At 41.8% G+C, this 20,067-nt stretch overlaps 2 protein-coding genes across 3 annotated transcripts in view; both read left to right on the forward strand.

Annotated features, from left to right (window-relative positions):
- Window positions 1-9,258, forward strand: part of HARS1 (histidyl-tRNA synthetase 1) — a 37,123-nt gene extending 27,865 nt beyond the window's left edge. Inside the window, exons 12-13 of the mRNA XM_061586610.1 lie at window positions 937-1,083; window positions 5,135-9,258. Coding sequence (XP_061442594.1) covers window positions 937-1,083; window positions 5,135-5,194 — 207 coding nt within the window. The 3' untranslated portion in view covers window positions 5,195-9,258. The remainder of the gene's footprint in view (window positions 1-936; window positions 1,084-5,134) is intronic.
- A 1,720-nt stretch (window positions 9,259-10,978) lies between these two features.
- Window positions 10,979-19,471, forward strand: DND1 (DND microRNA-mediated repression inhibitor 1). Of its 2 annotated transcripts, none has more exons than XM_061586759.1 (5): window positions 10,979-11,087; window positions 13,612-13,735; window positions 14,122-14,583; window positions 15,254-15,676; window positions 18,168-19,469. In XM_061586759.1, exons 1-5 carry the CDS (start codon window positions 11,079-11,081, stop codon window positions 18,182-18,184), a joined length of 1,035 nt encoding a protein of 344 aa, XP_061442743.1. In that variant the 5' UTR covers window positions 10,979-11,078; the 3' UTR covers window positions 18,185-19,469. The 2 variants fall into 2 exon arrangements, with proteins under 2 accessions (XP_061442743.1, XP_061442750.1); XM_061586766.1 differs by lacking the exon at window positions 10,979-11,087 and adding an exon at window positions 11,174-11,274 and having other exon boundaries at window positions 18,168-19,471.
- Window positions 19,472-20,067: the final 596 nt, after the last annotated feature.

A 20,067-nucleotide genomic window follows, 5' to 3' on the forward strand; every position in this document is an offset into this window, starting at 1 on the left:
ATTTAAATGTAAATTTAATTTACATCTGGCCTTTCTTCATCATGGAACTCAAGATGGTGTATATGTGGTTCCCAGGCAGTCTCCCATCCTGACACTGACCAGGCCTGCTTAGCTTCAGTAACGTGGCTGCATGATTTGCCCTGTATGTTAATTAAATAGCCCAATACTTCATCCTGTCGGATTAATTAACCCTCTTCCCCATTTTTAAAAATATAAAATCCAGAAGTTGCCTGGATCTGTCCCTAGCCTTAAGTGAAACACATGGGTGGGGATGGCTTTGAGCTAGCATAGCTTGAATTACATTTGTGTTATGATGGAACATCATGTTCTGAAATAAGGAAATTTAGAAAGTCCAGTCTATGGGCAGGTACTGGTCACAACCTATTCCTGGCATTTAAAGGCATCTGCAAGTACCAAGTGCATAGAACAGGCCTCAGTCTTTCTGTCACTGGGGAATATTTCTTGCATAACTTCTTCTGCCAATAAACCTCTAAAACTGCCAAGGAAACTGCATTGTTAAAGATTCTGGGGTATGTGCTTGGTTTACGCAGGGCATTGGTCAGGCCTATTGGATATCATGTGAACTGAGAGTAGAGATAAGGCTCAGGAAAAAAACAACAGGAAAATTCAGGAAAAACCCTTTTTCTTTTATTTTTTTCCACTTTTCAGGGGGAGGGAATGGAAAAACTATTTGTCCCCCAGGCCTTTCCAGGCCTTCAAATTTCTAATTGAATATATGCCATAGAAAACACACTCAACATACAATTCCAGATTGCTAGGGAGAATTGGGATGCGTAAGCTGCCTTTTCAGAGAAGCTGATGTGCTGTCACTGTTCTTTTAATTGAGAAAACCTTGACACAGTTTGAAAACTACTGGCATAGAATGATGGAGGTTAGTCTGTCTTTGCCTACTGACTTTTTTCCTCTGCTTTGCAGGCAGAGGTGCTTTATAAGAAGAACCCCAAGCTACTGAACCAGTTGCAGTACTGTGAGGAGACAGGAATCCCTCTTGTCACCATCCTGGGAGAGCAAGAGTTAAAGGATGGAGTGGTCAAACTGCGAGATGTAGCTACTAGAGAAGAGGTGCTCACTTCATTTTAGGGTTATGAAGAGGGAAGTCTGAGGGTAGAAATACAACTGTAAAAGTCATTTCTGCACTGAATCCCATAGCATAAAAATGGAAGTCCACTTTGTCTTGTTAGCCAGAAGGACTTTGCACGCAGCATAGAATTATATTCACTAATAGGCAAAAAAAACCTTTGTGGTTTAAGAATGTACCTATAGCCAACAGATATTTCTATCAAACTTTAAAAAGCAGGGAAATTGGGCAGCTATAGTGAACGCACCAGTGGATCAGGAGACCTGACCTCCTCTCTGAGATATTGTACTACCCTACAAATTTGTAAATATTCAAACACAATTTGGGTTAGTCTTTCATAGTCCAATCCACTTCCTGTGTAGCTTGGATGAAGGAGGTGGAGAGAGGGGAGGAGGAAGGGCAGAGAGGGGAAGAAGGGGAGTGGAGGAGGGCAGGTTTGATCATTTGTATGCTTATTGAGTTCAGTGGGATTTGCTCCTGTGCATGCTTAGGATAGGTGAAACTGACCAAGGGGGAAGAGGAAGAGGAGGGAGGGAGGGTTAGAGTGGGCAGGGGAGGAGGAAGAAGGAAGAGGGGAAGGGAGAGGAGAGGGGAAGGAGAGGAAAGGGAGGTCTGATCATTTGCATGCTTATTGAGTTCAATGGGATTTACTTCCGTGTAATCATGCTTAGGATAGGTGAAACTGATCATGGAGGTCGTGGAGGGGATGGGGGAGGGGACAGGAGAGGCAAGGAGGAAGGGAGGGGATTGGAAGGTGAGAGGAAGGAGGGGAAGGGGATGAGGGGAGGGGAAGGAGGGGAAGGGGTGAAAGAAGAGGGAAGGATGGGGGAAATGGAGGGAATAGGATGGGTGGGGAGGAGGGGAAAGCAGATTTGATCATTTGCCTGTTTTTTTAGTTCAGTGTAATTTACTCCTGTATGATCATGCTGAGGATAGGTGAAACTGACTTGAGGGAGGGGCAGGGAGGGGGAGGGGAGTAGATTGGGTGGGTGGGCACTGGGCAGAGGGAAAGCCCCTTTCCTTTCCAAAAGGAAAACATTGTGAACGGTATCATTCTTTTTCAGGGTTTCCCCCACCTTTTTATTCTGCAACAGGCACATGTAGTCTCCCATACAAATTCAAATCAAAGCTGTTATTGGCCACATCCACACCAGACTACTTCACTTTAGACAGTTATGGCTTCTCCCAAAGAATCCTGGGAAGTGTAGTTAGTGAAGGGTGCTGAGAGTTGCTAGGAGAGGACCTATTCCCCTCACAGAGCTACAATCCCCTGACTGTTCAACCCCTCTGGCCACTGAAGCTCTGTCAGGGGAATAGGAGTGTCCTAACAACTCTCAGCACCTTTCACAAACTACACTTCCCAGGATTCTTGGGGGGAAGCCATGACTGTCTAAAGTGAAATAAAGGTCTGGTGTGGGCGTGGCCACCTGATTAGCCAAGTCAAATGGCTGTGAGTCTGGTTTTAGAACACTGACAGTTGGTTGTTACTGAGCGTGCCCGACGTTATAATATACTTCAGCGTTATTCTTAAATTAATTAAAAATCAGCCATGCATTTTAACTTTTAAACTGCAGAAAATGAAGGTCAGTATGGGGCAAGGTCAGTAATAGGATTACAGGTACTCTGTGATCATGGTTGATTTTTAATTAATTTCAACAAATTATGAGACCACTGACAGAAAAAAGTCCAATAGGGGTCTGGATTTTTTCCTCCTCTCTTACACTTTGGAGAGCTAGTATGGCATAGTGGTTAGAGTGTTGGACTACCACCTGGGAGACCAGGGTTCGAATCCCCACACAGCCATGAAGCTCACTGTGTGACCTTGGACCAGTCACTGCCTCTCCGCCTCAGAGGAAGGCAATGGTAAACCACCTCTGAATACCGCTTACCATGAAAACCCTATTCGTAGGGTCGCCATAAGTCGGAATTGACTTGAAGGCAGTTCAGTTTTATTTATTTTTTTAATACTCTGAACTCTCGATTCTCTCTGAGTGTTTTGTGTATCGCCAGGACAACTTAGAGAGTTGTTAAGAAGTGTTTCTCAGTTTAGGGTATAAGTTTTGTAAGGTTTTGTTTTGAAATGAGCTTATGGGAAACAGCAGAATGTCATGGGGGGTATTTTCAATTTAACATTGCAGAATGTGAAAAATCCATGCTGGCTATAATATACAGCCACTCTTGTGGCTGTATAATCTGCACAAGCACAACATAATTGTATTTATTACATTGGCATCCTACCTTTCTCCAAGTAGCTCAAATCAGTGTACATGGTTCTCCCCACATCATTTTATCCTCTCAACAATCCTGTGAGGTACGTTCAACTGAGAGATAGTGCCTAGGCACTAAGTGAGCTTCCTGGCTGAGCAGCATTCTAATTGCACTGGTTCTCAGATTTATTTAATCAATTCTGCCCATTCCTTTAAATGGAAAGCTGTTGTTGCTGTTTGCTACTAATCAGGATCTCTGGTGCTATTTTAGTGTATTGGCTTTCAGATGCAGGAGACAATGAGTCTGGGGTTAGGGGAGTCTAGAATAAGGTGTGAAATACCTAATTCAGTATTGTTTCCTTCACCTCTTGAATTAGGTACTTCACATCTTATTCTAATTTAGATTACCATTTAAGCAATTAAAACTTGCCAGTTCCCCATATATTTTGAGACAACAACACGCTCCTTTCTAATCCAGTAGTTCAAAAATTTTCTTTTTTGAGTTGAAAGAGTTAGCACTTATATCCTTGTTTGGCTGGCTACAGCAACTAGGATGGGAAATAAAAAGCTAAGGAACCTGCTTAACTGTTCTAGAATGTAGGGTCAATCAGGGGTGGCCACTCCGTGGCTCTCCAGATGCTGCTGAACTACAGCTCCCATCAGTCTCAGCCAACACAGCTCATGGTCAGGGATGATGGGAGCTGTAGTCCAGCAGCATCTGGAGAGCCACAGAGTGGCCAGCCTTTTAGTGCAACTGAAGTAACTCTTTTGATGCTGATGTATATATACAAGCTAGACTGGAACCTAGATTGTACACTTATGCTTAAAATATATACTAAACATATATGAATCCCTGCTTAAACTCATGTTACCCTAACCACACATTCACGGCCTACTTATGTCTGACAGAACTTTCCTAGACATGCATCCCAGTTTATATGGAGGTGACCATTTCATAGGGCAGTACAAAGTGAATCATTCTGTTAAAATACTGCAGCACGGAAAATGTGGTGTCATATCTTTCATTTCCACACGTGGATAATAATACTGATTTAAGTAAGGAACAAGGAAATACTATTAATTTGGCTGAGTCAGACTGAACAAGGCAAGCAGCTTTCTCTAGCCCTTCTAAAACACTATGCTCCTATTCTGTAACATCCAAAAAAACACAGTGTAAAAACAGGTAAGTAGTTTAACTACGGACAGGGATGGAACTGGCAATCCCACCCCATATATACGGTCTGCCTAGTAAAACGTTGCAAGACGTCACCCTAAGAGTCGGAAACGACTCGCACTACAAGTGCGGGGACACCTTTACCTTTTTAGTTTAACTACAGTGCAAGACATATGCAGTCTTGAATAGTGTCAAAAATATCTGGTGAATGAGAAATGTAGCTGGGGGCTTGATAAGTCTTCTCTGTTGAGATGCAAATTATCTGCTTTAAAGTGATGGAAAATGGCAAGTTTATTTTGATGAAAAGACGTAAAGGTATAGCTTATTAGAACACTGAAAACACTGGCCTTACTCACTGACACAGTAAGCCAAACTATGGTCTGCTCTTGGCTATAGTTTGTGGTTAGGGAGGAGGGAGGTTAGCCATGAGTCCTGGTTGGTGCAACATACGAAGTTAAACCTTGGCTGAGAGTACAAAGGAGCAAAGCAGCAGAGAGCTCCGCTCCAGGGCCCTGCACATTTGCATGATTCCAGTAAGCCATAGTTGGGCTTACTGTGTTATGGGATATTCCAATAGGCTGCTGAGGGGTGTATACTGGGGGAGGGGTCTGAGACACATATGTTTTGTAACTTGATCATGTTTCTGCTTTGTAGGTGGATATTTGCAGAGGAAATCTTGTTGAGGAAATCAAGAGACGAACATGTCTTCCCTAGAGGTTTTTACTGAATTCTCTTTGGAAGGTCTGCTGTTTCTAAAAATGACAAACCAGTTTTGTTCATAATGCATCCTTGGACATGGCAGTGGGAGGGGAATTGTACTCAAAGCTGTATTTATTTTACTGTAAAGTTCCTTTTTGCCAGGTTTGAAAAGTGACAGAGGGGTATTTTTAAGGTCCGTCCTGTAAGAGAACTCAAAAGAACCCTTCTGAGTTATTCTAGAGGATATTATCTGGTCTGTGAGCATTTTGGTGCTTCTGCAATGAGGGAGCACAGTGGCAAAGGCAAGGGCTGTGAACTCTTCTCTCCCTTTCAGCCTTCTGGTGCATGTACTCTTCCTATTCTGACATCAATTGTTAGCATTTTGAAAGGCAGTTTTAATAAAAACATACTACAGCCACATGCTTGCCTCTTGAGGGACAAATGCAGGGACAATGAAGGCATCTGAGGTGCTATTTTACCAACCTTCTGCATGTGAAGTAAATAAAGAGAGAAACCCACCAAACCACCTAAACAAAAGAAGAGAGAGATTTTGGAAAGTGACCTACATTAGTCCCCCTGGAAACCCTTAACAGCCTATTGCTCTTTTGTTCTTTTGTCATTGAATTGTAGATGTGGCCAGGTATTGCCTCAGGAACAACCCTGATGGTCCTATCATTGCTCTCAGCAATTATTTACCACTCCTTCCTAAACAAAGTTAGCATTTTTAATTCAGTTTACCCAGGCAGCAGTTGTGACAATAGTCAAAACAACAGAATTTGCGTAAACAACCCACTTGTCCTGTGTCCAGCCAAACTTGGATGCAAATTGCTTGATAAAGTAAGGTCCAGACTGGTGCAGTTTAAAGCAAGCAGCTGCAGCTTTTGCAATCTTTCTTAACAATGGTATATCAAAAAAGGATGCTGGTGTGGACTAATGTTGGGAAGTTGGGGAAGTCTTCATCACAGTGATTCACAGGCATACTTTTTTAAATTAAAGATACTGTAGTGGGGTAGCCTCACAGTCTCCAGTCTGCAAATATTGACTTGAGTCTTGAAAGCTTGTTGTCGGGGGCACTCACTGTCCCCTGTGATCCTATTGTTCCTCTCAACGGCAGAACAGGCGGAGGATAACAATGTGTACGTTACAACAGCTGTGAAGGCGGATGAAGGCTGCAGCAGATAAAGGACTTCCATTGGATCAAAACCTTTTTCTGTCAAGATTGTATGTTGATCGTGGTGCGCCGATCTCCCCATGTAAAACAAAATCACACACAGGTGTCTTCCATAACAAAAGTCCCATGGAAAGACTTTAGTTTGGAAGACAATCTTACTTGGTCACGAGTGATCGCCAAGCTACATAGCAGTCCCCATTACTGGTTACATTAGCATGCATGGTTAAGGGTTAAACTGCTGCTTATTTTGAAAAATTCTAAAATCCCTTGATTATGAACAATCAAAATATGACAAAAAAGTGAGCAAAGTTCTGAATCCACCAGAACTGTTTATCTGGATATTAAAGACATTACGTCTGCATTTGCCCAAAGTTCCATTTTTTGTTGATTAGTCTGAGCAGTGGCATAGCTATGGAGGTTGTCTTGAAGACAGCCTGCATTTCAGAATTTACCACTAAACCTCTTTAAAAAGCAAGGGACTTCTTAGCAGTATTCTGACACATGCAACATGTTAGCAAACCTAGTTTTGGATTCCTGTAGTAAGCATTAAAACAGAAAACGTAGTGTAATGTGTAACATTAAAAGGGAATAGGGCTTATCCTTAATGAATCTGTGTATGCATATGTTATCATTGTACCAGTGTTAGCAAAGATGTCTCATTTTAACTTTTTAATATTAATATTTGTATTTATTTGAATTTGTATTGTCTGTGTATATATACACACACTAATAATAGCAGCATGTTCTATGTCAGTGGTTTCCTTATCTGAAAATTAACATTTATTGTCTGCATTCTTTGTGCATCCCCAGATTATTCAAAATATACTCCTACTCTCTGCATTTGTCAGGCAAAAGCAACTTCCAGTGTAAATTGTGTGTTGAGTTGACAAACCAGTTAATGTTGTTTTCCCCTGTGCTATTGGAGGATTAAAATGCAGGGCAAAAAAAGGATATGGCAGCAGCCATAAGTAAAAGTCCACACCGCATATTTTTAGCCAGCTTGGGGCAAATGTAGGCAAATTGACTTCCAGTGTGTCTTTACAAATGCATCATATTAATCCATCAAGGTTTTCTCAAATGATGAGAAAAAGCTCCACCTGCTTTTTATTTCTGCATATCAGTTTGCTGCTGTAGGTGCCAGAACAGGGTCATTAAAAAGGTGACAACCCTAGGTGCCTGCCATATCATAAAATATGAGGGCAGTGACAGTGATAAAGCATGAAACACCAATGAAAACAATACAAATAATCATTACAGTGACTGGCTAATAAAAAATTAAACAGCTGCAAAGGCCTGTTGGCATAAAGTCTTCTAAAGACTGTCAAAAGCGAGGATGCCTGCTGAATTTCTGCTGGAAGAATGTTGTACAGTATGGGGTATTTTACACTGAATAGTCAATTTTATCCCTGTTGTGAAAAATGCAAATGTAAATCTTCCTGCCACTTAAAAACATGATGCTTCTGATAGTACTACTTGCATAAAACTGTAGATGTACACAAGTGTGTATGTGTGAAGGAAAGATTTCATCCTGCAAGAACTGCACCTCAAGCCCATCTCTTTTCATCTGGGATGTAGCTGAAAATTAGGGGTTGTATTCAAAGTAGCACTGAGGACAACATTCCATCAACGCAAGGATTTCTCTTTGTGCAACAGAACATTCTTCCCTCTCCTCCCCCTATGTGCCCTCTAAAACTCTTCTGGGGGCTCCTCCAACCCTCTAGAGCAAATTTGGGACAGTGCAGGATGCGCATGGGGGGAGGAGAGGGAAAATCCTGTTGTGCTAGTGCAACTATATAGTTGAATACCTCCCTATATCCTGAAACTGTGATACCTTCAGTGCCTTCTGCAAAAGCTTCTGTCCCTGTTCCCAAAGCTTCTGTCCCTGTTCCCATGGCCATTCCTGAATAGAGAGATCAAAGTAAGTAAAACAGTATTTAATAGCTGGTGTAGGAACAGGTGAGCTTCTACCTGTTAAAGAGTTCTGCAGACTTAGAAAACTTGCACATTGTTACACTATTGGTCTAACAAAACGTAATAGTACCTACTTTGTATCATATGACAGTTCCCTCAACTAGATAGCAGAGGGGGTGACAGGAAGGAAGGAAACTGCAAAGCTTTTTTTCTCCACATATCCCAGAACATGTTGAAAAAATCTGGCTCTCCTCTGATTGGATGTGCAACTATACTCATAAGTAATTTGTTTATGAGTAGTAGGCATGTCAGATTGCAAGTTCAAAATGGTGGACCTTGTGTATAGGTAAAATTCTCTTGTGTACGTATTTCTGTTTAAATTGATATGGTTGTTGTACTGCCTATTTTCAGGATCACTATAATGGTGCATTCATCCTGCATCATGAGTATGTTATTTCTACATCCTGGGCACACTTAAATCATGTGTACACACACTTTCTTCTTAAAGCAAAATATAATAAATGAAATACACTGTAAATTCAACATTTATTCACACACACAAAAAGCAAATGCACACAGAATGTCTTGCAGCAAACTAATTTGGATATGAAGTTTCACTTCCAAAGTTTGAAGAAGGGCACGAGTCACTATAAGATGCCCCATCACATTTTTTGAACAAGTGTGTTCATTCCAAACAGATTATTTTACTAGTGCAAGTTCAAAAGCTCCAAAAATTTACAAAGGACATTTGTTCTGTCAGAATCTTGCATAAATAAAAAAAACATTTTGGGTATGCTAGATGCCGGACCCAGGGTGTAGAAATCTCAGGACTGCTGACAGTTATTTTATTGTTATGAATTCATTTTCTATCTCAGCCTTCCTCCCATGGTTACTCAGAAGCAAGTCCCACTGTCCCCTTGTTGCTTATAAGATGTATGTTGTTGTAAACTTTTAAAAGCAAAATATCCTCCATTAAACTCCTATGAAAGCACTGTGATTCAGATTAAGCACCTTGCAAGAACTATTGCTTGCTTTCTCATTACATAGTATATGAGCTGGACACAAACTTATCAGGATCTCCCACATAGGTTCCATTTGAATGGAGGAGGGCTGCAGGGGAATTTTTTGATCATTTATGCCTGCTGTCCTCAACCAGTTATGAAGTATTCTATGCAAGGTTCACTAAATTGACAATAACTTTCTTCAGTCTCACTCATATGATAATGCTTTCCTATTCTACAGCAGGCTAACAAGAGATCCAGTGTGGTGCAGTGGCTAGAGTACAAGTTTTTGGTGGGGAAAACTGGATTCAAATCTTTGCCCAGCTTGACTTTGAGTTGGGGTTGCTGTCTCTGAACCACAAGACTATTGTAAAGATAAAATGTGGCACACACAAACACATAAGATAAATAAGACATCTCCCAAGGAAAAGTGCTGCCTTCTCATTTCCTTCCACTTGAAAATCATCCTAGTGGTTAACTCCATTTCCAATGCCCACTGCTTTTCTCAAGCCATTAAATCAAGGTAACCAGCAACCCAAACGAAACAGGCAGCTGTTTCAGTTGTGTTAGCACTGCTGTGTGCTTACCATAAATGGGCTGTTCCTGTTTGCCAAATGTTGGCCTTCCCCAGAAAAAAAATCTGACCACAGGGCCTGTGCTGACAGGTTTAGTGCAGCAGAACCTGCAATTTGTTTTCAGACAGGACAAGCAATCCCAAGTAGGGTTGGGGTGATGAACCCCCCAACTCATCTGAGGCCTTGCAGGCTCCTGTCAGCCAGGGTGGAAGTCAGTGGTGGGATTTTTTTTACACGTTTTGCTCTGCCAATTTCAGGCTGATACAGCTGAAAGGGGCCAAAGATCTTTAGAGCCAAAGCTTCCAGGGCCTCATCCCATTTCTTGGTTTTCTTCTGGCAATTGCCAGTTTTAAATCCAATTACTTCCCACCCACCAAGGAGGAGCAGCTTGGGGCTTCTGCCACAGTGGCAATTGGGTGTTAGAACAAATTAAACCAGAACTATCACTAGAAGCTAAAATGATGAAACTGAGGTTATACTTTGGACACATCATAAGAAGACATGACTCATACGAAAAGATAATGCTGGGGAAAACAGAAGGGAGTAGAAAAAGAGGAAGGCCAAACAAGAGATGGATTGATTTCATAAAGACCTGAACTTACAAGATCTGAACAGGGTGGTTCATGACAGATGCTCTTGGGAGGTCGCTGATTCATAGGGTCGCCATAAGTTGTAGTCGACTTGGAGGCACATAACAACATTGTTCTTGGAGGGGAGAGTCACCAAATCATGGAGATATATGATATGGGATAGCCCATCATGTAATCTGGGGTTCAAGGACATATAAACTTTACTTTAGAGTTCAGGGAGTTATGAACTTCTTTTTTAGGAGCAGATGGGCAACTGGGAACTAGGAATCAACTTCAGCAGAGTACGTGTGCTCGTGCGCGCGTGGGTGTTTTGACCACAAGGTTCTTAGTCCTTCCCGCAGCGGGTTCTTTGCCTGTTTGCTAAGGCAGCATGTGCTCGACAGAACACTTCGCTTGTCTTGACCCCGGTACAGTTTTTTTGGGGAAAGGCCTCTATGCCTCTTTCACGCCGCTTATCCATTGAGCAGGGGAGCCCCTTCTGGGGACCACGTGCTCGCCGTTCGGGGGGGGGCGAGGCTATTTATCTACCCAATCAGAAGAAGCAAAGAGAAACGCCCTGGTTTCGGCAAGCTATAAAAGGAGCGGCCGCGCCCGAGTACGGAGGGTGTGGCTGTGAAGGTGTGTGCGGAAGCAGTTGCAGTCGCTACTACGATGGCCGAGGTACTGGTTGGGAGGCGCAGTCTTTTCCGTGTTTAGGATTCGCGCGGACTTTTTTTCCTGGGAGGGAAGAAAGAAAAATGGAAGGGGGTACTTCTCCTTCGGTTTGAATCAATTGTAGTTCTGCTTTTTTACACTCGGTAGCAAGTCCCTTTGTACTTAACGGGGCTTACTTCTGAGTGCACTCTTAGTAAGTAGTAGTAACCCCCCCTCTATTGGTTTAATGTTATTTGTCTTGATTGCTGCCGTAATAGGTATGCAATCTGTGGAACGATTAAAATATGTTTGCTTTTTGTATCCTCTGGAAAGTTCTGGCTATCAGCGTTTGCTGCTCTCGGTCGTTCTCTTTCCCCACCCGGGCGTAGGGAGCTGCCTGAGTGGATGAATGTGTTTTGGATGGGCTTTACCATTTATAATGGCCAATTAGTACACGAGCCACGCCGCTCAATTACCGCCTTGGGGTAATTCAGAAAGATAACAACCCCAGGATTTCTCCTACATCACTGTTATATGCTAAACATTTAACAGTAGGAGCAAGAATAGTTAGTGATTTCTCTAGGGAAGTCTGTTTAGACAAAGAATTAGCAAGAATGGAGAGCCTGTGCTCCTTCAGATGCTGTTGGACACCGACTCTGATTGGTACCATCCATCATCACCAGTGGTCAGGGATGATGGGACCTATAGCTAAACCACCCATGGAGAACCACAGTTTACCCACCCCTGCTTTAACAATATAGAAATGGACAGACTCCTGGGTTTTCAGTATCTACAAATAAGGATTCTGATATGGAAAGTGGAAGGGAAACATAATTCAAAAGGAAAATTGACAGATTTTGAATCCATGTTGCTAAGTCTCAAATGTGTAATGAAATGTTTGTTAATAGAAAGCCATCAGGGATGATTACAGCCAGAACATCAAGTCTGATCCTGTTAAGGCTCTCTTGTTGCTTTTCCAAGGAGATAATTTATCACTGCACTCCAAGGATCTAATAGTAACCTTACTAGTGGCAGCAAGAATTGTAATTGCTTGTAATTGGAAAAAGATTGATTACAATTTAATAGAATTATAGTACTCTCACGTGTGGAAAATAGCTTTAATGGAAAAAATAGCACAACAAAGATAGGCGAGGCAGGATCCAAATAAAAAAGACAACTGTCATATTACATGGTTTTATGTTTATAAGCTATGTAGCAGTGGGGAAGCATGATTTCATGCCTCATTATGGAGGGATGTCTTTGGGTAGTCTATGCAGTTTATTGCACTAAATCCATCTACCAAAAGTAAATTTCTAGATCTCTATGGCATTCCATGTATTAAATGTTGTTTTTTAAAGCTTACACTAATCTCAGTAACTCTCTTCTCCACCTCTTTTTTATTCATTGATTTCTTAGTTTTCTTATTATAATTTTAAAACATTTTTATTATTTTTTCTTCCTTTTTAAATTTATTTATGTATATATGTTTGATTGTATAAGCTGTATGTCAGTACATTGTAACAGGCGTTTAAATTGTTAAGAAGTTTTTGATTTATACACTTAAGAAGTTGATTTAAAAAAAGAAAAAGAAAATAATAATTTAAGAAATGCAGTAGAAGAATTTTGAGCATCCTGGTCAAGTCTTATTACATATGGGGTTGTGTGTGTGTGTGTGTGTGTGTGTGTGGACCACTCTAAAAAGACTATACAGGAAAATTCAAAGTGGACAAGAGAACAATTATTAAACAAGGGCAATTAACACAAAATTGAATGCAACAATGTTTTTTCTTTCTTTGGTTGTGTGTTATGTATTGTTTTATACTGTTCTGATATTTGTATGGCCATCAGTGGGATTGTTTAGATTAGGAAATGATAATAGGTCTGTGCTTTGGGGTCTGCTGGTGTTATACATTTGTTTGGATTAAGAAAATGTAGGGTTTGGAACCATGTCTGTAATTTTGAAATGTGGGCTTTATATAGAGGCAGTTGAACAATTGTAGAATCAATATTTCTGAGTTTTAGTAGAAAGGGCAAGTCAGAAATGGTCGTTTTGCTTAAGTCATTTTTGTTTTACACACCACCTATTATCCAACTACTGAGTTAGAGATCTTGCAAAGAAAATCACATCCAACCTTATTCAGCATACTTGGTACCAATTTTGAACCTGGCTCGTGTACTTAATGATGGCCAGGGATTTCCTTTCATTACCCCCAAAAAACAAAATCCATTTAGCATAGGGCTGAGATACTTAGTTATGAGTGAAGTAGAAAAATCCCCTAGCCTTTGCAGTGAATGAACTTGCTAGTAAAGTGGCCTTCTGTGTAAGCCACTTTCTTGCCTTCAGTCTTTATACAGTACTCCTCTTAAAAGTGTTGTATAAATATCATTACTGTTTTAAATCCAAGTGGTTAATTACTGTGGAAATGGCCCACTCACTAGAGAATGTTGCTGTTTAGCTGCATGGTGCTGAGCAAAAGCTTTGTCATTCCCAGAGCTTCACTCCTGGAAGATCCTGAAGGTGGACCTAACTTTATCCATGTTGTGTTTGTAGGGGACTATTTATATGTGGAGTGTAAACCAGGCTAATAAAGCTGCCCATGAGGCTTGGGTGAAAGAGACTGGAATCCAGTTAGTCCAGATCAATGGTCAGAGGAAATATGGTGGTCCTCCACCAGGTAAGTAGAAAATTCTCAGCCTGGGATATACAGATTGCTGAACCAGCTATCTCTGTTAAAAATAGTGTCATGCGTAGTTAAGGTGGTTAGGTGTTGGCAGCAACTTCAGTTAACCAAGAGGTTACAGCCTTTCCATTGTCATTGCTAGGAACTAGTTGCTAAAAATCTCTGTCCTGTCAGGAGCAGTTGTTTCCAAAATATCCAAATTCATAGCAGCTCGATGGAGACTTGTATCCAGCTAAGTATTTCTGCCGTCTTTCCTTTTGCTGTAGAATCTTTTAGGGGGATGAAGCTGGTATGAAAAGTTTTTGGCAGGGTGTCTTGTGCTTCAATACAGTGACAACAGTCTTATCAATGATGCTGTCTTTTTCTTGCTTTTTCCACAGGCTGGGCTGGCAGTGCCCCACCATCTGGTTCAGAGGTTTTCATAGGGAAGATCCCGCAGGATATATATGAGGATAAACTAATTCCTCTCTTCCAAAGTGTGGGAAGGCTCTATGAATTTCGTCTCATGATGACGTTCAGTGGGCTTAACCGTGGCTTTGCTTATGCGCGATACACAAGCAGGCACAATGCCCAAGAAGCAATTGCCACACTCAACAACTTTGAAATTCAGGCCAGCTACCCCATTGTGGTCTGTAGGAGCACTGACAAGTGTGAGCTCTGCATTGATGGTCTGGCGCTCTCTGTGAGAGAGGATCATCTTCTGCCAATGCTGCAGGAACTTACCACAGGAGTCCTGAGCATTTCCTTGCACCTCAGTCCTTGCAGAAGGGAGAGACAATTGGCAGAGGTGAAATATATCTCCCATCACGCTGCTGCAATAGCCAAGAAAGCTCTTGTGGAAGGTTTGTCTCATAAATGTGATAGTAAAGTCTTGTGCCATGGGCAATAGAGGCTGGGGGCATTGAATGCAGTGTGCTGTTCACTGTACCCGACACTCAAAATGCAGGGGCCAGCTCCCCTATGCAGGTGTCCTAGAAATGGGGCATTGGGCACTTAGTTACCTGTCAATATTGCCTTCATGGACAATTCAGTGGCAGTGTTAACCATTATGGAGCCAGTGTGGTGTAGTGGTTAAGGTGTTGGACTACGACCTGGGAGACCAGGGTTCGAATCCCCACAGAGCCATGAAGCTCAGTGGGTGACTTTGGGCCAGTCTCAGCCTCATGGAAACCCTCTTCATAGGGTTGCCATAAGTCAGAATCGACTTGAAGGCAGCACATTTACATGTTTATGAACCATTATGGAAACTCTTACTCCAGCTCTTAACGTCTGTTACCGTATATAAGAAGCTTGGAGCTATCACTGGTATAAACGTAAACCCAAACGATGCACATTTTTTAGCCATATAATCAGTTTTTGTCTTTAAATTGGTAACCCTGTCTTATTCATATGTAATCTACTTTTGTTTTTCCTTGCACGGCATTGATATATGTAGCTGTAAACTGCAGCTGAGATACTGGTGGGGCAAGCTACATTTAGATCCAAATATAAGTTGTTTCCTCTATTATGCAGGTAGTTTGTGTCTATGTGGAGATGACATAGAAGTGGATTGGCTGAAACCAAATATAAAACAGAAACTCCATAACACCTCCAAACAAGCCTTTCCAGGGATCCTGCCATCCAAATATTTTCACAGAGATGCCCCCAGCAAGATACCTTCTGGGCTTGTGGACTCTTACATGCAACCAGCAGTGGGCAGTGTGCTGGACTACCTGAACTTGCAATGTGAGGAACGGCAGCTGGGGCTGCCTCTATTTCTTACCAAATGTGTGCAAAAGAATCGTGAAGGATGGTTACGGTTCTGGTATCAGGTGGTGATACCCAAATACCCATTTCCCTTAAGTGGGTTCATCTGGATCAAGCCAGGTCATTCTGGCATGGAGGACCATGAAGAGGCCAAGAACGCAGTGGCTCTGCAGCTACTCAAAATCCTGGGTAAGTATCCTTGTACAAGTTCATCTTAGAAGTGCTTCGTATTTGCAGACTGGAGCCCAGAGAATGCTTTTGTGCCGTTCAGGTGGTCAGCAAGGCATGTGCAATCCTCGGCTAGGTCATGAGGCTTTAACCTTAACAAAAGTGCATAACAAGTAGAACACCCCCAAATGGCGAGGTCTCTAGAAAGGTACCTCTTTTCTGTTAATTTCTTGTCGCATCTGTTCACACAATGCAAGTGGTAGGAATATGAAACTTCCTACAGTGAGAGATTGCAGCTTTTAAAGTTGAAAAGTTTTCTGGAAGGGTGACAGCATCATGTAGAACAGAGTAAGGGTGAGATGGAAAAGCTAAGGAGGGGGGATGGAACACTTGGCTTCGCTTGTGTCAGACTGCAGCTTATTTGGAGTCCCCAATGCAGTACAGTAGGGCCCCGCTCATACGGCGGGTTACGTTCTGGACCCCCGCTGTAAAGTGAAAACCGCTGTAAAGCAGAACCCATTGAATAGAATGGCGCACGGTGCCCGAAAACAGCCGTAAAAGCGGAACAAGCGCCGTATGAGTGGGGCTTTAGTCTAATTGCATCTAATTGAGACCGCTATATTAGCGAATCGCTGTAAAGCGAATCACTGTAAAGTGGAGCCCTACTGTACCTGATACCTTTGGCACCTTCCAGGGCCCCCTGCAACTCCAGCTTTTCTTTCTACTTTCAGCAGTGCCTGGGCTGCCAAGAAAGAGAAGAGTGCCTCTGGGTTCCGCAAGGGCCCGGGGCCATCCTTAATGAGAAAGGAAGGAGAGGGTGGGGCTGTTGGGAGCCAAGTACTTGGACTTTCAGCCTCTCTCCAAAACTCAAAGAAGACAAGGTTCTCTGCCACTGCCTTGTGTTTTTGGGGGGATGGGTGTCTGCCTGCATGTTTTGTGCTTGAGTGTGCGGGCTGCTTTAATGTTTTGTGTGTGTGTTTTGGGGGTAATGCATGTTTTCTTCTATGGAATGGGTGTTTTGTGGTGCCCATGAAACTCCCACATCTTAGATTTCAGATGTGCCCCAGGCCCAAAAAGGTTGGGGACCGCTGCCATAGCATAATAAAAGTAAGCCTATCTCTAAACATAACATACCTGCTGGCCCAAACACAGTACAACTATTCTTACAGGTAATATGAGAGCCAGTGTGGTGTAGTGGTTAAGGTGTTGGACTACGACCTGGAAGACCAGGGTCTGAATCCCCACATAGCCATGAAGCTCACTGGGTGACCTTGGGCCAGTCACTGCCTCTCAGCCTCTGAGGAAGGCAATGGTAAACCTCCTCTGAATACAGCTTACCATGAAAACCCTATTCATAGGGTCGTCATAAGTCGGGATCAACTTGAAGGCAGTCCATTTCCATTTTTCAATATCAGTAATGTCTGTTACTGCACCAGTCTCTCTTCCACTCTGGCTAGCTGCTCATTATTACCTTTGCCTCGAAGGTAGTTCTGCACATTCCAGCTGTGTGCCCCCCCACTTCCTCTCACAATTTACTTGAGAAGCTAATCAGTGTTGAGAAGTTCAGGTGATTATGGTTTTCCAGATGAGCACATGGAAGCAAGAAATGGTTGCACTCTTAAGGGATGAGTTCATAGAAAAGACTTCTAAGATTTCTCCTTGCAAGGGCAGGAGGTTGGAATAGATATATCAAAGCATGTGCTATCAGTTAGTCCATATATCTAATTCTTTGTACCACACAGTGCAAAATGAGGAATAAGAAGCTCATTTGAAACAGTTGGAAATGATTAAAAAGGAAATCAGAAATAGAAGGTGCTTGTGGGGGGTTGTAAATTCTATTTCTTGAGAACTTAAGCTTCAAGCTGCAGATCCTTGGCATCTTCTTACTTTACTAGTTACCGAATAGATTTGGCTGGTGGTCTTAACTTGGAGCTTGATTTGGGTACCTTGTACAGTACCTACCCTGTGCAATTTGCACCCACTGCCTTGTAGGAACATCAGTCATTGATTCTCAAGTCAATACACAACCACTTCCTCCCTTCATTCTACAGGTTCACAGGGAGCCTATATTTGTCACAGTGGCTTTTGTGACATTTTTTATTACTTTCTTTAGAAACCTAGGCATGCTAACTACATTTTTAAGCATAGCTGTTTAAATCTGCTTAATCCACAGAAATAAACTAGGATTGTAAAATGGAGTTCCACAAACAGTTTTCTTACTGCCATATTGGAAGTGAGGTGCACATGGTTCCAAGAGGAAGTAATGAACCTAACTGCTGCTAAGGTTTTTACGCACACATAACTGTAGGATATAATGTGCCGCCTGTTCTGTTTTTCCTTGGGAACAAAGGACCGTCCTTTCTGCTTGGAGAAAGCAGAATGCTTGGGGATGATGGGGGAAAATACTAATATTAGTTGCCTCAAAACTCTCTTAGTGCAAATTAAAATGTAATAAAATACAATAAAATTCAGCATTAAAATCCTAAACAACCCTTTTTTCCTTTTCCAACAGGCTGCCCTGTGGTGTAAGAGGCATGTTGAAGGACAGCTCTCAGGTTCAGGAGAGGCCTGCGTGTGCCGCTCCTGCCGGCTAAAACCAGCTTGGAGCAAAGCCACAGGGAGGGGAGTGCCTGGCATCTTCTGTCATTTGTTCATTTGTTGGTTGGGGGCATTGTTTCCTTTGGAGTCTTTTTTTCTTTTCTGGCTATATTTTAAATAGGTTGTGCATGCAAATTTCAGAACTAAAATGTTTTAAGTTAATTCATTTGAGTTGCCATGCTTGTTTGCTAGTAGGCAGTCTAAAAGGAGGGTATATTTTGGGTTCACAACTTGCTTTCCATTTCTTAAGCATGACTCTCTTAAAAAGTATACCAATGACTCCAGCTAGGGATTCAGTCCTTAGTTCCTTTTCCTTGTTTGCATGTTTATAAAAACCATTGTTCTCCTTTGTACTTGACAGTTTGGCTAGCTTTCTCATTTGTTTGAGTGCTTGAATTTGTTTTATAGCCAGATTCCTTGGGAGAGGGAGGCATCGGACAATCTTTCTTAAACAGGGATAGTCTGTAACAAGTTCTTGATGGGCTGTACAACTAAACCTGTTTCTCTAGGAAGAAAATCACTCCCAGTGATCATGTCTTTCTGTAATGGAAGCCACTTCTTCAAGCTGGATTGAACTGTATGGGGTGATGTTCCCTTAATACTTTCCTGAACCTAACAGCAGAACACCAGGTGCCTTTTTAAACATAAAAAACAGCTCCAATGAATAACAAGCAGGGTGTATTTCAGAGAAAGGATTATTCTGAGTCCCTTTAAACTCTTTGCCTTTTTAAAAAGTGCATCAAAAATAGTGAATGAATATGCAACATTGGAAACAGAGGCACTTTATTATTAAAAGTTGTTTTGAAAAAAATTAAGTGTTCAGTGTCCTCATCTGAAGCATTTGAAATCTGGTGGACGGTATTGTATAGGTTGCTTCTAGACACAGTTGCTGTTGTTTCTTCCACAAGTATCTGGCCTTTAATTGCCACTAGAATGAATGGTACTGCACACTTCACAAAAATTCAGACCACTTGATGATCAGAAGTTGGGGTATTGTCAGTGCATCATTTCCCTCAGCCCAACTTCAAATCCCAGACCTGCTTTGTAGAAAACTAGAAATGTAAGAAACTGATAAGCCAGAGATGTTGCTGTTTGTCAGTGGCTCTCGTGTGTTGATATAAAGAGGCTATGACAGAAGCCTGTAGTCCTATGTGCCTTGATCTTCTATTTACACTTTTTGAAATGGTTTTAATGTTTAAAGTTTTGATGTTGTGAACCACTTTGAGTTTTTCTTAATAGTAAATAACTGGTATAAAATAGTTTAAATTAAAAACCTACAATATCCCATTGCAATATGGATAATACTAGAAATGGGTTTTATTTTCATACACATTAGCAGGGTTTTTATTATTTTTTCCAAGTACAAATATTTTTCCATGAAATTAAATCTGTTCTAGAAAGCGTATCAACTGTAGCTGCTACCTTCTGCTTTTTGGACCCTACACCCCAGGTACAGCTGTGCTAAAATCCTTCATTTCTCAGTTATTTTCTCTGGGCAACAGTCCTGCACCAGGAGAGATGAAGTCACTTCCCCATTGTCTGAGTCCGGAGGAAAAATTAAGAGCAGTGCACAAACAAAGGAAAACCAAATACACAGCTTCAAAATGAACCAAGAAGTACCTTCTACACTGGGGAGAAGGGATGTTCTGAGTAATTGTGAAGCTAGTTTTGGGTCTTATGTGTGTGTAACTCTACAATTCTGTAAAGTACTGATGTATCACAGTAGTCTTCAAAATCACTGAAAGGCAGGAGCAGGCAGTTTCATACCTCACAAACCAATTGCTTTGAAGAGTGCCTGCACAGCTGGCTTCATA

Source organism: Rhineura floridana, chromosome 1 (assembly GCF_030035675.1).
Source record: "Rhineura floridana isolate rRhiFlo1 chromosome 1, rRhiFlo1.hap2, whole genome shotgun sequence".
In the NCBI taxonomy this organism is placed as follows: Eukaryota; Metazoa; Chordata; class Lepidosauria; order Squamata; family Rhineuridae; genus Rhineura; species Rhineura floridana.